The 21299-nt window shown below is 40.6% G+C and overlaps 1 protein-coding gene across 1 annotated transcript in view; it reads right to left on the reverse strand.

The window, feature by feature from the left end:
- The window catches only part of FAM114A1 (family with sequence similarity 114 member A1), an 83109-nt gene that overhangs the window by 11338 nt on the left and 50472 nt on the right, over positions 1-21299 (reverse strand). The window contains exons 4-9 of the mRNA XM_004384672.3: positions 16859-16972; positions 16627-16733; positions 13571-13705; positions 10103-10255; positions 8392-8515; positions 958-1049 (exon numbers count right to left, since the gene is read on the reverse strand). Coding sequence (XP_004384729.1) covers positions 958-1049; positions 8392-8515; positions 10103-10255; positions 13571-13705; positions 16627-16733; positions 16859-16972 — 725 coding nt within the window. The remainder of the gene's footprint in view (positions 1-957; positions 1050-8391; positions 8516-10102; positions 10256-13570; positions 13706-16626; positions 16734-16858; positions 16973-21299) is intronic.

Below are 21299 nucleotides of genomic sequence, written 5' to 3' on the forward strand. Positions count from 1 at the left end.
AAGATTTGGGAAAAGAAAATCCCACAAAACTCTACAGCTATGTCTGCGGGGAGGGAAGCCCTTGATATGTCCTCTTTGAGGGGCAAAGGTTTACCCTAACCATGTAAATAAAGCAGTGGAATCTTGTAGCCACCACACACTCCCTCCAAGGAGTGGTAGGTGCCATGCAGAGATGAATGAGGCAATTTCCGACTGTGTTCGAGTCACTGACCTGCCAGAATCGGTGACCCTTATCAGAGATAAAGAAATTACTCATCTCTCCACCTCACTACCTCATTCTGCCCTCTCCTCACCCACCTTGATTAGTGAGTGCCTATGTAAACCATTGCTTGCTAAAAAGGGGTGGGGGGAGAAGCCCATAAAGGAAAAAATAAGTTTTAAGTAATTAGTGATCAGTGTTCTTGTTACGAAACGCTACAGCAAGACCCTGTACTGCTTGCAAGACACACTGCAGTATTATTAGAGGAACCTGGACTGTTACACCCGAATGTTCTTTGATATGACGCAGCACCAGCATTTCAGGTGTGAGGAGACATGTAGTTTACCTGGCTGATGTGCCTCTTCTCTTCCCAAATTCTGGCATGTCACTTTAAAGGCGGGAGGATTTGAAAAAGCTCTTTGGGTGATTCTGCCTTCCTCTTCCCGCCCCCATCCTGAATATAACCACTGGTCTAATATAAAATCCTACTTTGCTCAGAGAAGGCAAGTGACTTGTTCAAGGTCACAGGTAATTAGTTGTAAAGTTGCAACTAAAATGCAGACCTCATGACACAATGTAGCACCTTCTCCACCATCACGTTTCATGATGTTGCTTCAAGACTTACTTGCTAAAGCAAACTCCACTCACTGTAGCATATGGGGTTCTGGGGTTTTTTCCATTTTAGATGGATGTCTGGACTTTTATAACTGAAAACTTGTATTTTTTAAAGCACAAACTTAGAATCAGACGGTACTGACCTTACTGAGTTTGTCAGGCGTGGCCGCGACATGTATTTCAAAGAGAAGATCTGTAAGCATGCTAGCAAATTCTTCTCCCCTTTCTTCAAAGCCTAGAAATAGAGAATGACAGAAGTAGGAAGTGTGGTTTTTCATCTTTCAGAATGTGGCAGCTCCCCTAACTTTACATTCTGCAGTCAATGTTGACAGACTAAATGGGGGTTGTGACAGACTAAACGGGGGCTGTAGCAGTCTGGCCTCCAGCTGCTGGGCAAAGATGAGTTTGGGCAGCTCATGAACGCAACAGTAAGGTAGCTGTCTGCTGGGTGAAGGGCTGCCAATGCCTTGCTGCTCCCAGCTCTAGCAACACGAGGGCAGGGACCTCCTCCGTCTTGTTCATGGCAATCGGTGGTTAATAGCTATTTGCTGAAAGAGAATGACTGGATGAACAAATGAACGACCTTTCTCAGGCATGTGAGACCTGTATTTATGGTTTAGAGTATTGTTATGCTTGGCATTGCAACCCTAATGATACCCAGCGCGCCCTTTTCTGTCCACAGAGTCACAGCGCTGAGTAAACAGAATTAGTCCCAATGGGTTGTACACTATCTGATGTAACATTATATCTCTGGAAGAATTTTCTGGTCCTACAATATTTCTCAGTGATCTGTCTGCCCTCCAGGCTGGAAGCTACATAAAGACAGTGATGATATTTGTTTTGCTCATTCTGAATCTATAGCATCTAACACAGTGCCTGGAACATAAAAACCTGTTATTGTCGAGTTGACTCCAACTCATAGCAAACCTACAGGACAGAGTAGAACTGCTCCATACGGTTTCCAGGGTTGTAATCTTTATGGAAGCAGACTGCCACAACTATCTCCTGTGGAGTGGCTGGTGGGTTTGAACTGCCGACCTTTCAGTTAGCAGCTGAGTGCTTAACCACTATGCTACCAGGGGTCCTTCCTAGAACATAGCAGGCGCTAAATGAATATTTATTGAATAACGAAACTAATATCATTAGTGGGCAATAAAGAGAAGAAGAGATCTTTAAAAGCTATGCTCTCATTTTTCTCAGTAGTATTTATAAGCCAGTGCCATTTTTAAAGCTTTTGATAATAAGTGCTAAAGAATTGAATTTCACAATGGGTTTACCAGTTACGGGGAGAATAAAGGCATCATTAATCTGGCTTGATTATATGATCTTAAAACATTTTTGAGAAAAAAAAAAAAAGACTCTGGCTTATGCCACTGGGTAAGGCAGTACCTTCAGGGAAGACTAAGCCACCTGAGAAATAGTTTATCTAACACTTGTTTGGACATGCTATTTTCTGTTTTGTAGACCAAATGGTTAACCAGCAGCATGTGAAGACGGCCAGAGTAATTTGTGGGTGTTGGTTAAAAAAAAAAAAATTTGGCTTAAATCAGTTTATTGTCATCTATAATTCATTACATCCCTGGGTAGTGCAACATACATGGCTGCCACCTGAAAGGTTGGACGTTCAAGTCCATCCAGAGGCGCCTTGGAAAAAGGCCTGGGATCTACTTCTGAAAAATCAGTCACTAAAAACCCTATGGAGCACAGTTCTATTCTAACATACATATGCAGTGAGCCATATGATGATATCTGGAAGAAGAGCCTTCCAGATAGAAGCACAGCCAGCCCAATGACCAGGAGGGAGTATGCCTGGCAGCCTCAGGGAACAGCAAGGAGGCCAGGTGGAGCAGGAGCAGAGGGAGTGAGTGTGTGCATTGGGAAGAGAGAGAGAGAGATGACAGTCTTTGTTTACAATGAAGTAGACGCAAAAGTAAATCATTTTAACCTCAGGAGGGAAGTATTCTGTCTGAGGGGGTATCACAGAACCTAACCCAGTCCTCAGAGGCTTCATGGAGAAGCTGATGTCTGAACAGAGCTGTCTTAGTTATCTAGTGCTGCTGCAACAGAAATACCACAGGTGGGTGACTTTAAAGAACAGAAATTTACTTTCTCACAGTTCAGGAGGCTGTGAGTTTAGAAGTCCAAATTCAGGGCACTGGCTCTAGGGGAAGGCTCTCTGTCCACTCTGGGGAAAAACTCTTGCTCCAGCTTCTCTAGCCCGTTGTTCCTCAGCTCCTTGGTGAGCTCCGCGTGTCATCTATCTTTCCCTCGTTTGTGCTTGCTTGCTAGTCTTTGTGTCTAATCTGCTTTTTTTTTTTTTTTTAATACTCAAAAGTCATTATGTTTAAGATACACCTTACACTGATATGGCCTCATTAACTTAACAGAGAGAATTCTTTTCTAAATAGGATTACTTCTACAGGTATACCAACACCAAACCAATGGTGGTAGAGTCGATTCTGACTCACAGCGACCCTATAGGACAAAGTGGAACTGCCTCACAGGGTTTCCAAAGAGTGGCTGGTGGATTTGAACTGCTGACGTTTTTGGTTAGCAGCTGGGCTCTTAACCACTGTGCCACCAGGGCTCCTCCACAGGTATAGGGATTCCAACAAATATTTTGGTGGTATGGCATAATTCAATCCATAACATGAGCCTTCAAGAATGAGAAGGCATTAGCCACACACAGATACAGAGTTAGAGACAGAGATAGAAAGAGAGAGGGAAAGAGTGATTGAGAGAGATTGAGATTCCATCAAAAGCTGAGATTCTCTCTGCTGCTAACCAAAAGGTCAGCAGTTAGAATCCACCAGCCGCTCCTATAGGGTTGCTATGAGTCAGAACTGACTTGATGGCAATAGGTTTGGTTTTAGTTTTTGGCGGAAGTCTAGATTTATTCCTCATCCTCTCTAGGAAGGCATAGAGAGAAGGGAAGGACAGGGGCACATCCAGGCAGCATCCACAAGGTCTCATTCCCAAACCGCCAGGTCCTTCTCCTTCTGTAAGGTCCTTGTCCTTCTCCTTCCTTCTAAGGCAGTGCTGCAGAGCAGAAAGAGTCCTAGACTGAGACTTGGAAGGCGTAATTCTACCCCAACTGCTACCTTTACTGAGCCAGTCCAGTCACACAGCCTCTTGACCTTCCATTCCCTCCTCTGTGAACTCAGAACAGCAAAACCCACCCGTTTCCTCCTCAGAGTTGTAAGGACAAAATAATACAACAAATGTGAAGTGTTTTGTAAACACAAAATTTGATGTAAATATATTGTTATATGCTATGTAGATATAAATGTAGGGAGACTAAAAATGTCTGGGAGCAGTCAACACTAAATTAGAATATACGTACTTTGTGTAGCAGCAGCTTTTAGATGTGCATTTAATTATATAAAACAGAAGAAAATACATCAAGAACTTTCAGGGAAAAAAAAATCAGAGAGAAACAGAAGTAGATAAATACAGATGATAAAAAATGTTGCAACAAAGAATACCTATTACTACAACTCTTGGTCTGTACATATGGCCAGGAAGATATTCGCTAAGGCAATAAAAATAGAAAATAGCCTTTTAAAATCTCTTCACCACAGTGGTAAACCAAATTAGAGACCCATGACAGTGCAATAAAATTACACTCCGCTGGAAAAACAAACATGCAAATCATTAGGTAACATTATTAAATGCAGAGAGGACTGATATTAAATTGATCTAAAAATGACAGTTTATTACATTTTCTGAGACTACCAAATAAATTATTTAGGTGTTAGGAGGTTTTTAGCAGTGTTAAGTGCTTACAAGGAAAAAAAAAAAAACTGATGAAAATGGTCTAGTTTCTTCCGGAATTTTTGCTTTTGGAAGGTCTACTCACCCCCACTAATAAGATTCCTCTCTGTACCTTTTGGGTAATTCCCCAGCCTTTTTGGAGTTGTAGCACTGTACCATAACTTGATAGATTTAATGAAAACCCCTTTATCCTCTTCTGCCAATTCTTTGTTAAGTGTTTGAATGACATTTATTAAATTATGTTAATTAAAATTAATAGTGTTTTGTTAATTTGAAGATACTCTTTGGGAAAATGAACATATTATGGAGGATACCAGGGTTTTGTCACGTAAGGAGAGACAAAGCTACCATTTTTATTAAGCACGTTGTTCAACACTTTCACGTTTTTTGTCATATTCAAAATCTCAATTTACAGAAGCTCTATGCCAAGTCTCAAAAGGTTTCCACTCGACAACTAACCTAAAGATTGGCAGTTCCAACTCATCCAGCAATGCCACAGAAGTAAGCCCTGGTGATCTGCTTCTGTAAAGATTACAGCCAAAAAAACCCAGTGGAGCAGTTCTACTCTGTAATATATAGGGCCACCATGAGTTGGAATTGACTCGACAGCAATGGGTTGGGTTTAATCTAAGTCTAAGGAGCCCTGGTGGTGCAATGGTTAAAGAGCTCGGCTGTTAAGCGAAAGGTCAGCAGTTCCAACCTGCCAGCTGCTCTGCAGGAGAAAGATGTAGCAGTCTGCTTCCGGAAAGATTTACAGTCCTGGAAACCCTATGGGGGCAGTTCTGCTCTGCCCTATAGGGTCGCTATGAGTCAGAGTAGACTCAATAGCAATGGGTTAATTTAAGTCTGGAAAACATCACATTTAGCAGTATTAAGTCAAGTTTCTTCAAGAAATTGCACTAGTTCATGATGCAATACTGCTTCAACTTGCACTGGCAACAACACCTCTTTGATGCTAGGGGAATTTGGGATCCTTTCTTTATCCTTTCTGAACGACATCCCCCAAAGGACTAGCTCAACATCAGGCATCACGTAACTTGAAGAGAAACTGCCTGACTCTTTTTGGTGATTGTTAGTTCATCTTGGGGCCACAATACTCATGGCATGACTTTGACAGCCTGTGTTTTAGCTCCTTCATTTAAAAAACAAAGACAAGGCTGTCATCCTTTGTGACTTTTAAAGAAGCATAAATGCTCACACGCATTATTCCCAAAATATCTCTTTGATATGCACCTCTTTCTGATGCAGTATAACTGATTCCTCTATTCAGATGCAAAGAGCATGAATCTCATTAAACTGAAGGTACATAAGGTCAGTATACGGGGCTAAAGAGGGAAAGGTGTTTAAGTGACAGCTTACAAATGCTTAGAATAATTTTGCCCTGAGCACGGAGGCTCAAGTTTTTGAGCTCTTGTGCTCGTGCTTTGATTAAATGTATCTAACATGCTAGGGCACAGAACACTTTCAGTGATTTCACATTATGAATGCATTAACATTAGCATTACCCTGCATGGCGGGTAATAACAACAAGTACAATAATAAGCAAGGGCTATAATTTATTGTACATTTACTATTTTCCAGGCATTGTGCTAGCATTTTTAATCATGATAATAATAGCTAACATTGTTTTCGAGTAGTTTTGTGTGTCAGGTACTGTAATAAATATTTTTACATATATTATCTAATTTGATCCTTACAATAGCCCTTTGGAATATGCATTATTGTCTCCATTTCACAGATGAAGACACTAATTTTAGAAAGATTACAGGTAGTCCCCGACTTACAACGGGGTTCCTTTCTGATGATGTTCCGTTCTGATGACCCCGTCATAAGTTGGTTCTGACGTAAGTCAAATACCTCTTTTTTTTCATTATTATTGCCTTTTATTATCAGTATCTTTATAAATCCAATCTTTATTTGTCTTTGGGGGTTGGAAACATTACATATGAACATCTGCGGAGTGAACATCTGAGAATGAGAACATCAAATTATGTGCTGCAACATTGTATGCAGTACAAAACAAAACAAAAGGTCATAAATGAGGTTCATGGTAACTCAAATACATAACTTGGGGACTCCCTGTATATAACTAGTTGAAGTCCATAGAGCAACTAAATGATGTAAGTGCTTCAAATGGGACCACTGAGGTGGTCCTAGGAGAAGTCAGCCTTGTCCATAGTCGCTCAACCTTTCATCATGACCCATATGAAACAACTGTGGTTGTGGGCTTGGCTTTGGCGACAGTAAGAAATCACTTTCCATATACATCTAGTTGTTGTCAGGTGCTGTCAAGTCGATTTCGACTCATAGCAACCCCATGTGACAGAGTAGAACTGCCCCATAGAGTTTCCCAGGCTAATCTTTCTGGAAGCAGATTGTCAGGTCTTTCTCCCACAGAGCCACTGGGTGAGTTCTAACCAATAACCTTTCAGTTAGCAGCTGAGTGCTTAACCATTGTGCCACCAGGGCTGCAAATGTTTTACTATATTCTACCCCCAAATGGACAACCTAAAGTAGTCATTAAGCATGTGCCACTTTTAGAACATTTTTCCCCCTCTCAAGGAAGTCTTGCTTCTCACAAAATAGGTCTGGTCTCCTCAGAGTCAAGCCATTGTTGGGCTGGGCTATTATTGAGGAGGTGCACCTGGGCCACTTTAGTGACTGCCAACCTGATGCATCACTCCCTGGTGCACCGTGGGAAAAACAGTACAGACTTTGTCAGAACTGGGCTTTGTAGGTAGACTGTAGGACACTGATGGGGGCACTGGTGCTTCTGTGGTAGAATTCTTGCCTTCTGTGTGGGTGAGCTGGGTTTGATTCCCAACCCATGTACCTCTGAGCAGCCACCAGCCATTTATTAGTGGAGGCTTGTGTGCAGCTATGGTGCTGAACAGTTAGTTTTCAGCAGAGCTCCCAGACTAAGACACACTTAGGGAAAAAGCCCTGGTGATCTACCTCCTAAAACTAGTCAATGAAAACCCTATGGATGACAATAGTCCAATCTGTAACTGATCATGGGATGCTGCAGGACCAGGCAGCTTTTCATTCCATTGTGCATGGGGTTGCCATGAGTCAGGGGCCAACTAGACAGCTGCTAACAGCAACAACAAGACACTTATAAATACATCCTAACTCTTATACAAGGAGCTTCTGTGCTGCAACCGTTAAGTGCTCAACTGCCAAGCGAAAGGTTGGCAGTGTGAATCCACCAGCTGCTCAGCCGGAGAAAAGACCTAACGATCTGCTCCTGTAAAGATTACAGCCTAGGAGACCCTATGGAGCAATTCTACTCTGTGCTATAGGGTCACTATGGGTTGGAATTGACTCAGCAGCACACAACAACTCTTACACATATAAATTAAAAGGAATACGAAAAATATGAAAAAAAATCTATTTAACGACTTGCTCACCATCAACGTTAATCACATTTAACAACTTCCACATGCAGATAAAAAAAGAGCTGTTGGAGCATAAACTCTAGTCATCAGCCCCTCTAGAGCAACATGTTCTTTGTTCATTCTACCCCAAGTATTTAATTGTATGCCTATGGTGTGCCGGGGTTGGTGCTGGACATCAAAGAAATACAGATACCTAAGGCAGGAGTTCCCATCCAGTGAAAGAACTGTAAGTCAATGTGACAAGCTCCTGTAACAAGAGCAGATGCACTGGGTATTTTGGAAGCCTGGAGGAGGAGCCCTTGAATTAAATAAATCCACTCTGTTCAAAAGGCTGTGTCTATTAACAGCTGTTTCATAATGATTATACCAACAGTTTATCTTGCAGTTTAATTTGTTTTCCTTTACCTTGTTCTTCTTGATTCTCTTCATTCTCTAATTCTTTGGCTGCAAAGATGTCTTTAATGGAAATTAGGTCATTTTTTAAGATTTCCAGCTTCTCTCCATCGAGTGATGCTAAAAATGACTGAACCTGAAAAAAGAAATAGGTCAGCAGAACTGTCATCTTTTCTTCTTGTTAGTAACTTTTACATACAGCCATCCCCAGCTCTCCCAGGGCTGAGGTGACTTGTCGGGTGGGAGGAAACGCTGGGCTACAATGTTGGCTTTACTGCCTACTAACTGTGCAACACTGGGCAAGTTACATAGGCTCCCTGGGTCTTGGCTTTCTCATTCTTAAAATGAGATTCACACTTTATAGTGATGCTGTGAGGGGAAATGAGGTAGCAAACATAAACTGCACCGTGCCAGTGTATACAGTAGATGCTAAATAAATAGTGGTGGTTAAAATCCTCAAAACTCTTCTATCACAGTGGTTAAAAACACACTTCTGTGTCAAACCTGGGTTCAAATATCAGCTCTTCATTTATTAATTATATGGCTTTGGTTGAGCAGGAGTCCCTGGGTGATGCAAAGGGTTAAGCACTCGACTATTAGCCAAAAAGATTGCGGTTCGAACCCACCTAGAGGCGCCTTGGAAGATAGGCCTAGCAATCTGCTTCCAAAAGGTCATAGCCTTGAAAACCCTATGGAGTACAGTTCTGTTCCGTACATATGGGGTCGCCATGAGTCAGAATCAACTCCACAGCAACTAATAACTAAAATGCCTCAGTTTCCTCTTCTGAAAAGGGGAGATCATAACAGCATCTACCTTACAAGGTTGTTTTGAGGATTGTTGTGGATTCAACTGAGTCCCTCAAAGATATGTATCCATTTAGCTAGGCCATGATTCCCGGTATTGTATGACTGTCCATCATTTTGTCATCTGATGTGATTTTTCTATGTGTTATAAATCCTATCTCTGTGATGTTATGAGATGGGATTAGTGGCAGTTACGTTAATGAAGCAGGACTCAATATACAAGATTAGATTGTGTCTTAAGCCAATCTCTTTTGAGCTATAAACGAGAAGTGAGCAGAGAGACATGGGGACCTCACACCACCAAGAAAGAAGTAGTACCAAGAGCATAGCGCGTCCTTTGGACCTGGGGTCCCTGCGCTAAGAAGCTCCTCGACCAGGGGAGAATTGATGACAAGGACCTTCCCCCAGAACCAACAGAGAGAAAAGGCTTTCCCTGGAGCTGGTGCCCTGAATTTGGACTTCTAGGCTACTAGACTGTGAGAGAATAAACTTCTGTTTGTTAAAGCCATCCACTTGTGGTATTCCTGTTATAGCAGCACTAGATAGTAAGACAAAGATTAAACAAAGAAACTTCTTAAAAGTGCTTATAGTGATACTCAATAAATTACACATGTACACACACACACACACATACATACTGGCTCAAAAGGAAAACTAAAACAGTTGCCATCAATTTGATTCTGACTCTTGGTGACCCCACATGTGTCAGAGTAGAATTGCGCTCCCTAGGGTTTTCAATGGCTGATTTTTTGGAAGTAAATCACCAGGGCTTTGTTCTGAAGTGCCTCTGGATGGGCTTGAACTTCCAACCTTATGGTTAGCAGCTGCGTGCATTACCCATTTGCACCACCCAGGGACTCCATCTACTCTAAGAACACATAAATAAACATGTTATTCCAAATGACCAGGGGAGATGTACCTTGCTTTCGCTTTCATTGGACAGAATTTCCAGGGCTTCCAGGTGTGACAAGCCTTGATACTCATCAAACAGCATCCCATAGTGTGCAGTCCTCTGTGCCGTGAGCTGCTGTGCCAGCCTCTGCTTCTCTTTCTCTTTGGCTTCCCTTAACATCTGCAGAAATAGACAATGTTTGTACACTGGATGTATTCTTAAATGCTTTCCAGCCCATTGCCTGGATAAGACATAGAGGAAGATGGGGAGGATTGACTTTGTATTGAGAAGGGTAGGTTTTAGTCACTTTGAAATTTCTAAACAATGATTTTTTTAATGGATGCTACTAATACTTTTAATATAATATTCCACTTTGAATTTTACATGCTGATTAAGTACAAGACAAAACAAAGCAAAAATTATATGCACAGAAATAGGATTGGAAAGAAACACACCAGAAGCTTAAGAGTGGTTTTCTACTGAAATGTTTTCAATGGGTGTGATTCATTTTCTTATTTTCTAAATGTACAAATTTTCTATTGTGCATAAGTTTTATGTACACTAGGAAAGCTTAATCTATTGTGACAGGATTGATTGCATCTTCTTCACCAAGGCAGACTTCAAAGCAGAAATGAGCCGGCTTGATTATATCTGAGATACATTATTTGTAAAATTTCTTGCGTGTGGTTATTAAAAATCTTCAGTAAAAATTAATAAAATATAAACTCATAATGTATTCATCACCAGATATTTAATATAAATAAGAACATTAGCTCATAGACTCTTAGATTGGTCTTGAGAAGTATAACCGTGAATCAAGTCCCCTCCATGTTGATAATTTTTCTCCAATTATTTTTTGCTGATTACATAAAAAGACAACAAAATGAACCCAAGCCCATCAGTCACTTCCAATTTTCTGCACTTGCCTTCTTTGATTCTAAGCATCTTTTGTTTGATTCTTCATTAAGTTTACTGTGGGTATTGAGTTTATAGGGTTCTTTAATAGCTGTGGGAAGCACAATAAATACACTGTCCACCACAAGATCACACGGGGAAGATCACTGAACAATAGATTTTGGTTTTCATTATGTGCCAATAAAACAAACAGCTTCATTCTCCTTTTGGGTTCTTAATGCCATTAGCCAAAAACTCACGGAGCCACAGAGAGACTTTTCTCTCCTATCTATCTTTAAATCAAATTAGTACAGGCTCTGAATTCTATTCAAAACAACCCAATCGAATCGAGAATTCTTTTTAACGCCTACAATAAAACCCAACTACCATCAACGATCTCAGGGCTTTGTGGAGATAAAACAGGATAATGTGATGCCGAAATTGCTTCCTTTCTTTACACAACTTCCACCTCCAAATTTGTACTTTACAGAATAGAGGAAGAAGGAGTGAAACGGAAGGTACAGGGAGAACGTCACTCTGGAATGACTTGTATTCACTCAGAAATGGGGAGTGAAATTAAAGTTGCCAAAAGAAGAACTGGCTTTACAAAGGCTGCTGGTTTCCCTCAGGAAAATAGAAGGAGGTGGGTTTAAATAGCAATGAGTAGCCCTGACTAGAAGACTTCCTGTCAGAGGGGAAGCTGTGGAGCCTTACATCTGTGGAATCTGAGAACTTGGGGACTACCCAGTCCCCATGTTACCCAGAGTGTTCCGTGGACCACTGGGGTGAGATATCTAGGGGTATATGTATGAATATTTCTGATTTCTATAGTAATGTATTATTTAGTGCAGATTAGGAAAAAGATAACGAGTTTCCTTATCACCATTGACAGCAGATGCTCAGGCCAAAAACCTTGAAGTTGTGCTTGACTCCTCCTTTTGTCTCAGACCCCAAGTCAATTCATCAGGAAATCTGGCTTCATCTTCAAGATATACCCAGGATTCACCACTCATCACCACCTCCATGGCCTCTGCACTGTTCTGAGCCACTATCATTTCTTGCTTAGGATACTGCAAGGGGCTCCTGAGGAGGGCGTGGGAGTGCAAACTGCAGACCTCCTACTACAGGAAGCATAACTGATCAAAGGTCCCATTGCGTTTTGAAATCCATCCCACATTTGCACTGAAGTCATGTCTCCCACCACTGCTCCCTGCCAATCACTGGTGCAGCTGGGACACTAAGGCATCCCTGTTCTGGAGGGATAGGGAATGCCTTTGTTGGCCGACTTCAGCTCAAGGACCCTGTGATGGCTCTACCACTTTCCTTAGACAGTTGAGGATGCTTCTACCCAATTTTCTCTTCGTCTCTTCTTCACTGTGTTCAGATTTGCATCTTGGTCTGATGGCTCCCTTCCTATTTTATCTCACACAGGCATTTCCCCTGGTAAAATCCTTGCACATTTAATCCCATCTTGACATCTGCATCTGGGAGGACCTAGATTGATAAACACTCTAACTGATCTCCCCGCCACTGACCCTTCCCCCATTCAGTCTATTTTCAACATAGTAACTAGAGTGATGCTTTTATAACATAAGTCAGATTCTTTTGCTCCTCTTTTCAAAACCCTGCAATGATTTCCCCATTTCACTAACAGTAAAACCCAAGGTCTTTACAAAGGTGCTCCATGACCTGCCTTTGCCCATTCTCTATTACCGTTTGGCCTCATCTCCAATAACTCTCACCCTTGGCTCACCCCTCTCCAGCCACCTAGCATCCTTACTGTTCCTTGTTCATACCAGATACTCCTGCCTCAGGGCCTTTGCACAAGCTGCTTCCTCTGCCTAGAATGCACTTCTCCCAGATTTCTGCATGGTCAACCCCCTTATCTCCTTTAAGTATTTGCCCAGATGTCATCACCTCCAAGAGCCCACCCTCACCACTTTAATATTCAACCTGCCCCTTATTCCTGATCACCCTCTTCCTGCTCTACTTTTTCTTTCTTCATAGCACTCATCATCTTCTAAAATACTAGATAATTTACTTATTTATTGATTGTTTACTGTTTCTCTTTGCGTACTAGGATGAAAGATCCTCCAGGGCAGGGATTTTAATCTGTTTTGGTTCCTGATGTATCTCTGGTGCTTGGAACAGTGCCTGGCACATAGCAGACATTCAAAACGCATTTGTAAAACTAATGAATGAAGGATATATTACTGTTTAGAAGGAAGTGAAAGTCAATGTTGTGGTGACTGAGCTTAAGCAAATGTCGTTAGGTGCCATTGAGTCGATTTCTATTCAGCTTTTTTCAGAGATATGCATATGTCTGTCTGTCTCTCTCTCCACCAACCTACCTATCTAATCTATCTATTTGATATCTCTGGAAGAATCCATAGAAGTGGGTAACAGTGCATGTCTACTACGAGGAATCACCATAAGTGGCTGGGGAAATTGAGCGTATTAAAAACTTAATGTTCACTCTCTACCCTCCCTCTTGTGTCATTTGAATCACATACTTCAAAATACCTATTCGAAAAGATTATAAAAAAAATTTTAAGTTAAAACATAACTGAAAGAAAAAATTGTAAAAGTGTATTATCCAACCTGAGACAAGGAAACGGTTCTCTCCATGAGGGTCTTGGTCCGCCTGAAGCCTGGGTCACTTTCTGCAAGGACATTCATGGTTTTCTTGCCGATGAACTCCAAAGCATCAAGGCCACCAGTTAAGACGCTTTTACCCTGCAGATGAGATAATTGCATAAGATTAGATTTTTATGTTTTGCTCTTTCGCGGCAGTCAGCAACTCCTAGGTAACTGGCAGTATCTTCAAATATTAAAATCAATATAAAGTCACAATTTTTTCTCATCATGAGATTTATCATCCATTTAATCCTATTATCTTTTTCTTGGAAAAGCATATGTTGTATAATTTGTAGTGCATACCATGTTATTAAAAAATGATGCTTAGGGAAAAACCAGAGCACTTCAGGGATTAATTTTACTTTGTGGGTATGAATAGATATGTATCTAAGACATAAATTAATAGGTGACCCAATTTCAGTTTTCATTTGAAAATTTCTTAACCCAAGTAACAAAATTATTTGCAGCAGTCAATTAAAATGTCAAATATTCTTGCCAATTTAGGGAATTCTTTAATCTACGGCCTTGGAGCAGAATACCCTCAGGCTATTTCAGATGGCTCTTGCATATTTTTAGAAACTAGCAAGAACTGCCTATAATTAGTATATTCATGAAATCAGACAGGTTGATTTCTGCGTACTTCTAGCTTTAGAAGCTGGTCTATTATACAGTTATTCCCCTGTAAATTCCTTTGTCAGCCATTGTTTTCCTTAATAGAAAGGTTAAAACAACCAAGATTGACTCATAAACTGTTCACACGAACAGAACTGCTTACCTATCTTTGTAACACCCAACTGCACAACTGTAATTCCAACATGCATACATCTGTGTTTTTTCCCACCTTACGTGAATAAAACGTACATTATATTTTATATACATCTGTATACACTTTGCAGGAGCCCTGGTGGTGTTAAGTGCTTGGCTGCTAACTGAAAGGTTGGTGGTTCAAACCCATTAGCCCCTTTGCTGGAGAAAGATGTCTGCTTCCGTAAAGATTACAGCATTGGAAACCCTATGGGGCAGTTCTACTCTGTCCTATAAGGTTGTTATGAGTTGGAATTGACTCGATGGCAATGGGTTTTATATATTTTACAATCTTTAAATTATCATTTAAATAGCAATATTCAATTTCACTGAATTAACATACTTTATGAGTGATTTCCTTCTTGGACATCTAGGTTGTTTTCAGTGGAACCAATCAATAATCATGCCACAAAACAGATTTTAAAATGTGCATACTTTGGGAGGATGATGGGATATCAGGAATTCACATTTTGGCATGATTTCATTAATTTTTACCTTAACATCTTATGCAGGATTAATTCAGGAAAGAATAAAATCAGAGAAGAAGGACATGGGGACTTTGAGGAAGGGGAGAGCTGGTGGGGGTGTCCAGGATTTGGGACAAAGGAGACACAAGAGGTTGCAGACACACAGAAAGGAATGTGAGGATGCTAAAGACAAACACAGAGTCCCCTGTACTGTAGCTCAGAGAAGCCATGAATTCGCTTCTTGTACCAGAGATATGAAAGAGCTTACTCCTATCCCCAACCCTACCAACTCCCTCGTGGGGGTACTTAACTTATATTGCTATTTGACTCCTATAACATTTTTATTGCTTCTCCATCCCACCCAGTCTAGAGGTCTTCAAGTAGCAAGGAAATGGACAAAATCGTTGTCTAAATTTCTGACATACTCTGATCCCCAAAGTCTGGGTGAGATGTCCTCATATGTGTGTCCACAGCTACCTGGTTCTTCCCATGTTACATTATATTTGCCTGTTGAGTTATCTTTTTCCAGGATAACGTGCCCTCTTGTCTACCAGTATATGCCCAGAACTAGCATAGTTTCTGGTATATAATAAGGGCTAATCAACTTTTTCTTTTAAATTTTTTTTATTGTACTTTAGATGAAGTTTTATAGAACAAATAGTTCCTCATTAAACAGTTAGTACACATATTGTTTTGTAACATTGGTTAACAATCCCATGACATGTCAACACTCTCCCTTGAGTTCCCTATTACCAGCTTTCCTGTCCCTTCCTGCCTTCTAGTCCTTGTCCTTGGGCTGTGTATCCCATAGTCTCATTTTGTTTTACAGGCCTGTCTTAATCAACTTTTTTTTTAATGAGTGAATGAATGAATAAATGGGCCATAAGCCATCTCTTTAGAAGAGCTAGTTAGTTAGTTCTATATAGAAGAAAATAAACCTCTTCACTCTCATTGTCTCCTTATTTATCGGTGTTTTATTTCCGAGTTGGGGTAAAACTGTTTACGCTTGGCTACTAACCTAAAGATTGGCAGTTCCAAGTGCTGTGGAAGAAAGTCCTGGCAATCTGTTTCTGTAAAGATTACAGACAAGACAATGGTATGGGGCAATTCTACTCTAACACATAGGATGGCCATGAGTTGGACTCAACTCCAAGGCAATGGGCTTGGTTTTTTTGTTGCTGTTGCTGATAACAAGCTTCCTTTAAGAGACAGGCAGGGACGCAGGAGGATACATCTAGGGTTATGGGAGCAAAGGGGACAGTGGGAACTGAGAGGTATGGATGGAGGAGAATGTTGATCTTAGATGCCTGGAAACACTTCAGAAACATCTCTAGGATGGAGTACCCAACTCCTTACTGGCATTTTTCATCTGACTGGTGTTATAATTTTCCAAGTTGAGGGCTACGAGACACAGATCATCTAGGCAAAACAGCTGTCTCAGTTCTGAGAAACAGCCCTCTCTCCCTGCAACCCAAGGTTGTTGGAAAGGACACTGTTAAATTAGACTGGAAAATATTCCTTTTAAACAGCTCCTTTCTTTTCAACATAAAATATGTTTCATTCTGCCCTTATTATTTTGGTTTCAAGGTTATCTCTACTCTGTAGTAGAAAGCATAATAAAACCAAAATCCAAAGTTATGAGCAAGGCTACCTTTTCTCTGATGTATCCAGGTCAGTGGTAAATAGAAATATCAAACGAAGGCACTGGGAGACACAAGGGAAAACAAGAGGAAGCAGTGCAGGACTTACTGTGTTTTGAACCACATTGGTGATGGCTGACAGCATGCCCCGAGACCCCGATGATGGAGAAGTAGGTGGACATTCTGTGGGGCTCTGATCCGTGCCAGCATCTGCTACTAAACAGAAAAAAAAGTCCTTTTGGAGTTAATTTTGCTGATCTGAACTTGGAGCCCTTCTAACTGTGCACATAATGTAACAAAGCCTAAGTCCAAGAACCGCCCCCAATAAACACATCACTCACTTTGAGGGACATCGCCTTCAGTATCAGGTTGGGCCCCGTCAGAAGATCCGGAATTTGCACTGTGAATCCGTAGGGTGGCCCCTGCTTTTTCCTTAACTGCTGTCAACCCGTGACCTGTCAGGAAATAAAAATATTGTTTGTGGATACATTACAATCCATGATCTGCAAATTCCATAGCTAACCTTACAAAGTTTTTTTAAGCTATATATGCAAATATTAAGTTATACATCTACATTCTGATTGTAAGAAAGGGTAGTGGTTAACAGCATAAGCTTTGGAATTGCTCATTTGGCTTCAAATATGAGCTCAGCTTTGCCACTGCCTAGTAGACTGACCTTGGTAAAGTTAGCTAATCTCTCTGTGACTCCGTTTCCTCATGAGTGTCTATATCTTACTGGGTTGTTGAGAGGAATGTTGTTATTGTAGTTAGGCGCTGTTGAGTCCGTTCCAACTCATAGTGACCCTATTTACAACAGAATGAAACACTGCCCAGTCCTGCGCCATCCTCACAATCGTTGCTGTGCTTGAACCCATTGTTGCGGCCATTCTGTTAATCTATCTCATTGAGGGTCTTCCTTTCTTTCACTGATCCTCCACTTTACCAAGAATGATGTCCTCCAGGGGCTAGTCCCTCCTGATAACATGTCCAAAGTACATGAGACAAAGTCTTGCCATTCTTGCTTCTAAGGAGCATTCTGGCTGTACTTCTTCCAAGACATTGAGAAGAATAAACGAGATAAATATGCATAAAGTGCTCACCCCAAACCGAACCACACCCATTGCTGTTGAGTCGATTCCAACTCATAGTGACCTTATAGGACACAGTAGAAGTGCTCACACATGCTTATTATTCCCTTTTTGCTTCTCACATTGTCTAGCTATCAACCTAAGATTCGAAATCCAAGATTTCATTTTTGAATCATGTCCTTCTCTTATCCTCTTTACTCTTTTGCAAACTCCGTAAGGCAGGTATGCCTCATTCAATTTTTGATTCCTTTCAGGCCTAGCATATTATAGGTGCTCATTTAATACTTGTTGAATGGAAATCAATTGAGCCTCAACACACTCTTTCAAAGTGTCAGTCCTTTAAGATGGACAGTTTAGGGTATGGAGCTGATATGCCAAAATCAAAAGGCAAGTCAGTAGGAAAATCATTAAGTCCACCCAATAGCTCTGATAGCTCAGTTGTCTTACATAATACCAGCACCACTAGCCAGTTGCTTTTGAGTCAATTCTCACTCATGGCAACCCCATCTGTGTGTCAGGGTAGACCTGTGCTCCATAGGGTTTTCAATGGTTGATTTATCATAAGTAGATTGCCAGGACTTTCTTCTGAGGCACCGCTGGGTGGACTCAAACCTCCAACCTTTCGGTTAGCAACCGAGCATGTTAACTGTTTGCACCACCCAGGGACTCCTGTTTGAAGTAGTAGTCAATACATAAACTATAAAAGTAGTCAGCCAGGATGCAACACTGGTTTTGTTCCATCTAAGCAGGGACAATAGCTCTATTGCCCACAGCCAGGGCCAGTGGGCATTAAATAAGTATTTATTGAATACAGAACTGACTTTCCCACCCACACTTGGAAAAACCAAACCTTGGCTTGATGGAGAAATAGTCATGTCAGCATTTTGTTCTGGAGAGACTTTCCCCCTTTATAAGCCCCCATGAGAAGGCACAGCTTTTCTCAGAGTTTCCAACCAACTGAAGGAATCAATAGCCAACTGATAATCCAAAATTGCTGTTTGAATTCTTGAAGGAGAAATAATCACAGTACTCATCCTCCCCCTTAGCACTCAGGGAGAAAATACGAGATTTCTCTAGGGACCTGGGAAACTTCAGGCTGCTAGAACACAAAGTAGCAGCAATATTAACCCGTTGCCATCAAGTCGATTTTGACTCATAGAGACCCTATAAGACAGAGTGGAACTGCCCCTTAGGGGTTCAAAGGAATGGCTGGTGGATTTGAACTGCTGACCTTTTGGTTAGCAGCAGAGCTCTTAACCACTGTGCCACCTGGGGAAGAAGTTCCAAGTCACAGCAGTATTTGAGAGCTAAACAGAACCACCTTGTCTTAGAAGGCATTGCTACAATTACCACTAGTCCACCTCCTGAATGAGAGAAAGACATGGATGAATCACAAACCCACATAACAGTATTTTATCTATTGTATCCTTATTTATAGTACCTGGGTGGTACAAACGGTTAGGTGCTCTGCTACTAACCTGAAGGTTAGCGATTCTAATCCACCCAGAGGTGCCTCGGAAGAAAGTCCTGGTGATCTACTTCCAAAAGATCACAGTCATTGAAAACCCTATGGAGCACAATTCTACTCTGAAATACAAGAGGTCACCATGAGTCAGAGCTGACTCTGTGGCAAGTGATTTAAAAAAAAAAAAAAATCCTTATTTATGATCTTAATATAATCAGAGTACTGATATTTACCAAACAAATACAGGACTTATTCAATGGAAATTACTTGTCATTATACACTACATAGAAAACGCTGTAACTTAAGAAACATAATACAGACCAAATATACATCTAAAGTTATGTGTAGATCATTAAACACAGTCAAACTCATTATCGAGTTATTTTTTTAAAATCAAGATATAGTATAGTTGCTAAAACTAAGACTTGAATGCATTCTCTCTAACTTCAATGAATTCCAAATATTTCAATGAAAACTTATGATGTTTCAGTAATATATTTAAGTTATAGGGTATAATCATCTAACTTATTTACATACTGAGCCCATATTATTTGCCAGTTTTTTAAACACATATATTTTCCAAAAGGAAATAATGTACATCCAAATCTCAATCCACAATTCTCATCTAGAATCCTGAGAGCTAAAATCAAGGAATAAATGAGTCTGAAAAGGCTGGAAGGCATCACCTGCTCCATCTCCTTTGCTTAAGCCATACAAAAAGATGACACTCTCATCTCTTCAGCAATGATTCCATATCTTCCTTAAGACCATGTCATGGTTTAATGACCCTCATTGTCATTATCTCCTCTTCTACCTTTGCCATCCCTTGTAGATTAGGGCCATATCTTGTTCTTTTCTCAGGGAAGAACAGCTTCTCAATATCTCAGAACAAGAATGAGCATGCATATGTATGCATAAGCTACCTGTAGAAAAAATGCTTTGATTCTGGAAGGAAATACCATCTTTATGTGCGTACGAATGGCTGGCTGGGGTTTGGGATGTGTCTGTTTAACAGACATGATAATAAGCTGCTATCCCAACTGTATTTTCTGACTAATAATTCTTTTTTTCTAAAACAGTTTCCTGAACTTTACCTTTATTAGTGAAAGTTTATCTTTACTGTACTCTATTAGGGTATAAAGCTATGATTTTTCATAGCTAAGGTTTAGACTATGCCGCACCCTACTTTGAAGAGTACCGTGTAAAACTTTACTTACTGTGACATCTAGTGCCCAAAATGAGGAAGTTGTAATATTGAGTCATTGTAGCCTTTTGGCTGGGAGCAATTCATTCCCGGTTGTACTGATTGGGTTCCACCAATAACATCTACGGCATTATGATCAGAGCAGCAACAGAGAGAAAAACCCATATGAATAACACCACATGGTTAGTTCCTTAACGTGTCGTCACAAACACTAAGTATCCTCAAGGAAATAAAACCGCTCAAAATTCCTCAGTTCTGAGGATGGAATACCTTTTACTCCTTGACTGGTTGCGGTAAAAAGAAGATAAAGCTAAAGAAGGGTGGAAGGGGGAAGAAGTAAGATAAGGATGCTGCGTAAATGCAGTGATATTGTATCATTTTTGAAACAAATGTTAAACGACTAGCTGGTATTTGATTTATCACTTACGCTGTAATGGAAAACATCCTAAGCTTAGAAGGCAGGAGTGTTGTGGTGGAATTCTGGCTCTATCATTTATTAGCTGTGTGATCTTGGGTGAGTTACTTAACCTCTCTGAGTCTTTGCTGCAACCTCTGTGAAAGGAAGATTATCACACCTACTTCCCAGGGTTTTGTGGGGTCAGTGAAGAGAAACGTGAAATCCCTGGTATGGCCAGCATTTATTGAGCACTTACTATGTCCAGGCACTATATTAAATATTTTACGTAAATTATTTAATTTACTCTAGTCAACAACCCTATGAGGAAACAACTATTATACCCATTTCACTGAGAAAACAGACCTGGCAAGGCGAAATCACTTGCCCAAGGTCACAAAATCAATAAGCAGCAAAGGCAAGATCTGAACCCAAGTTTTCTGGCTCCAGAAACCACACACTTAATCACTATATTATACTTAGAAAATTTTCTATGCAGTTTACACTAGATGAATTTTCTTTGGAAATCAGACTCTTGCTCAGGAGCTGCCTCCTTTTTTTTCAAATTATAAGTATCAGTCCTAGGTTTTATTATTATTATTATTATTATTTTATTGTACTTCAGGTGAAG

The sequence above is a fragment of the Trichechus manatus genome, unplaced genomic scaffold (genome assembly GCF_000243295.1).
Source record: "Trichechus manatus latirostris isolate Lorelei unplaced genomic scaffold, TriManLat1.0 scaffold00126, whole genome shotgun sequence".
Lineage (NCBI taxonomy): Eukaryota > Metazoa > Chordata > Mammalia > Sirenia > Trichechidae > Trichechus > Trichechus manatus.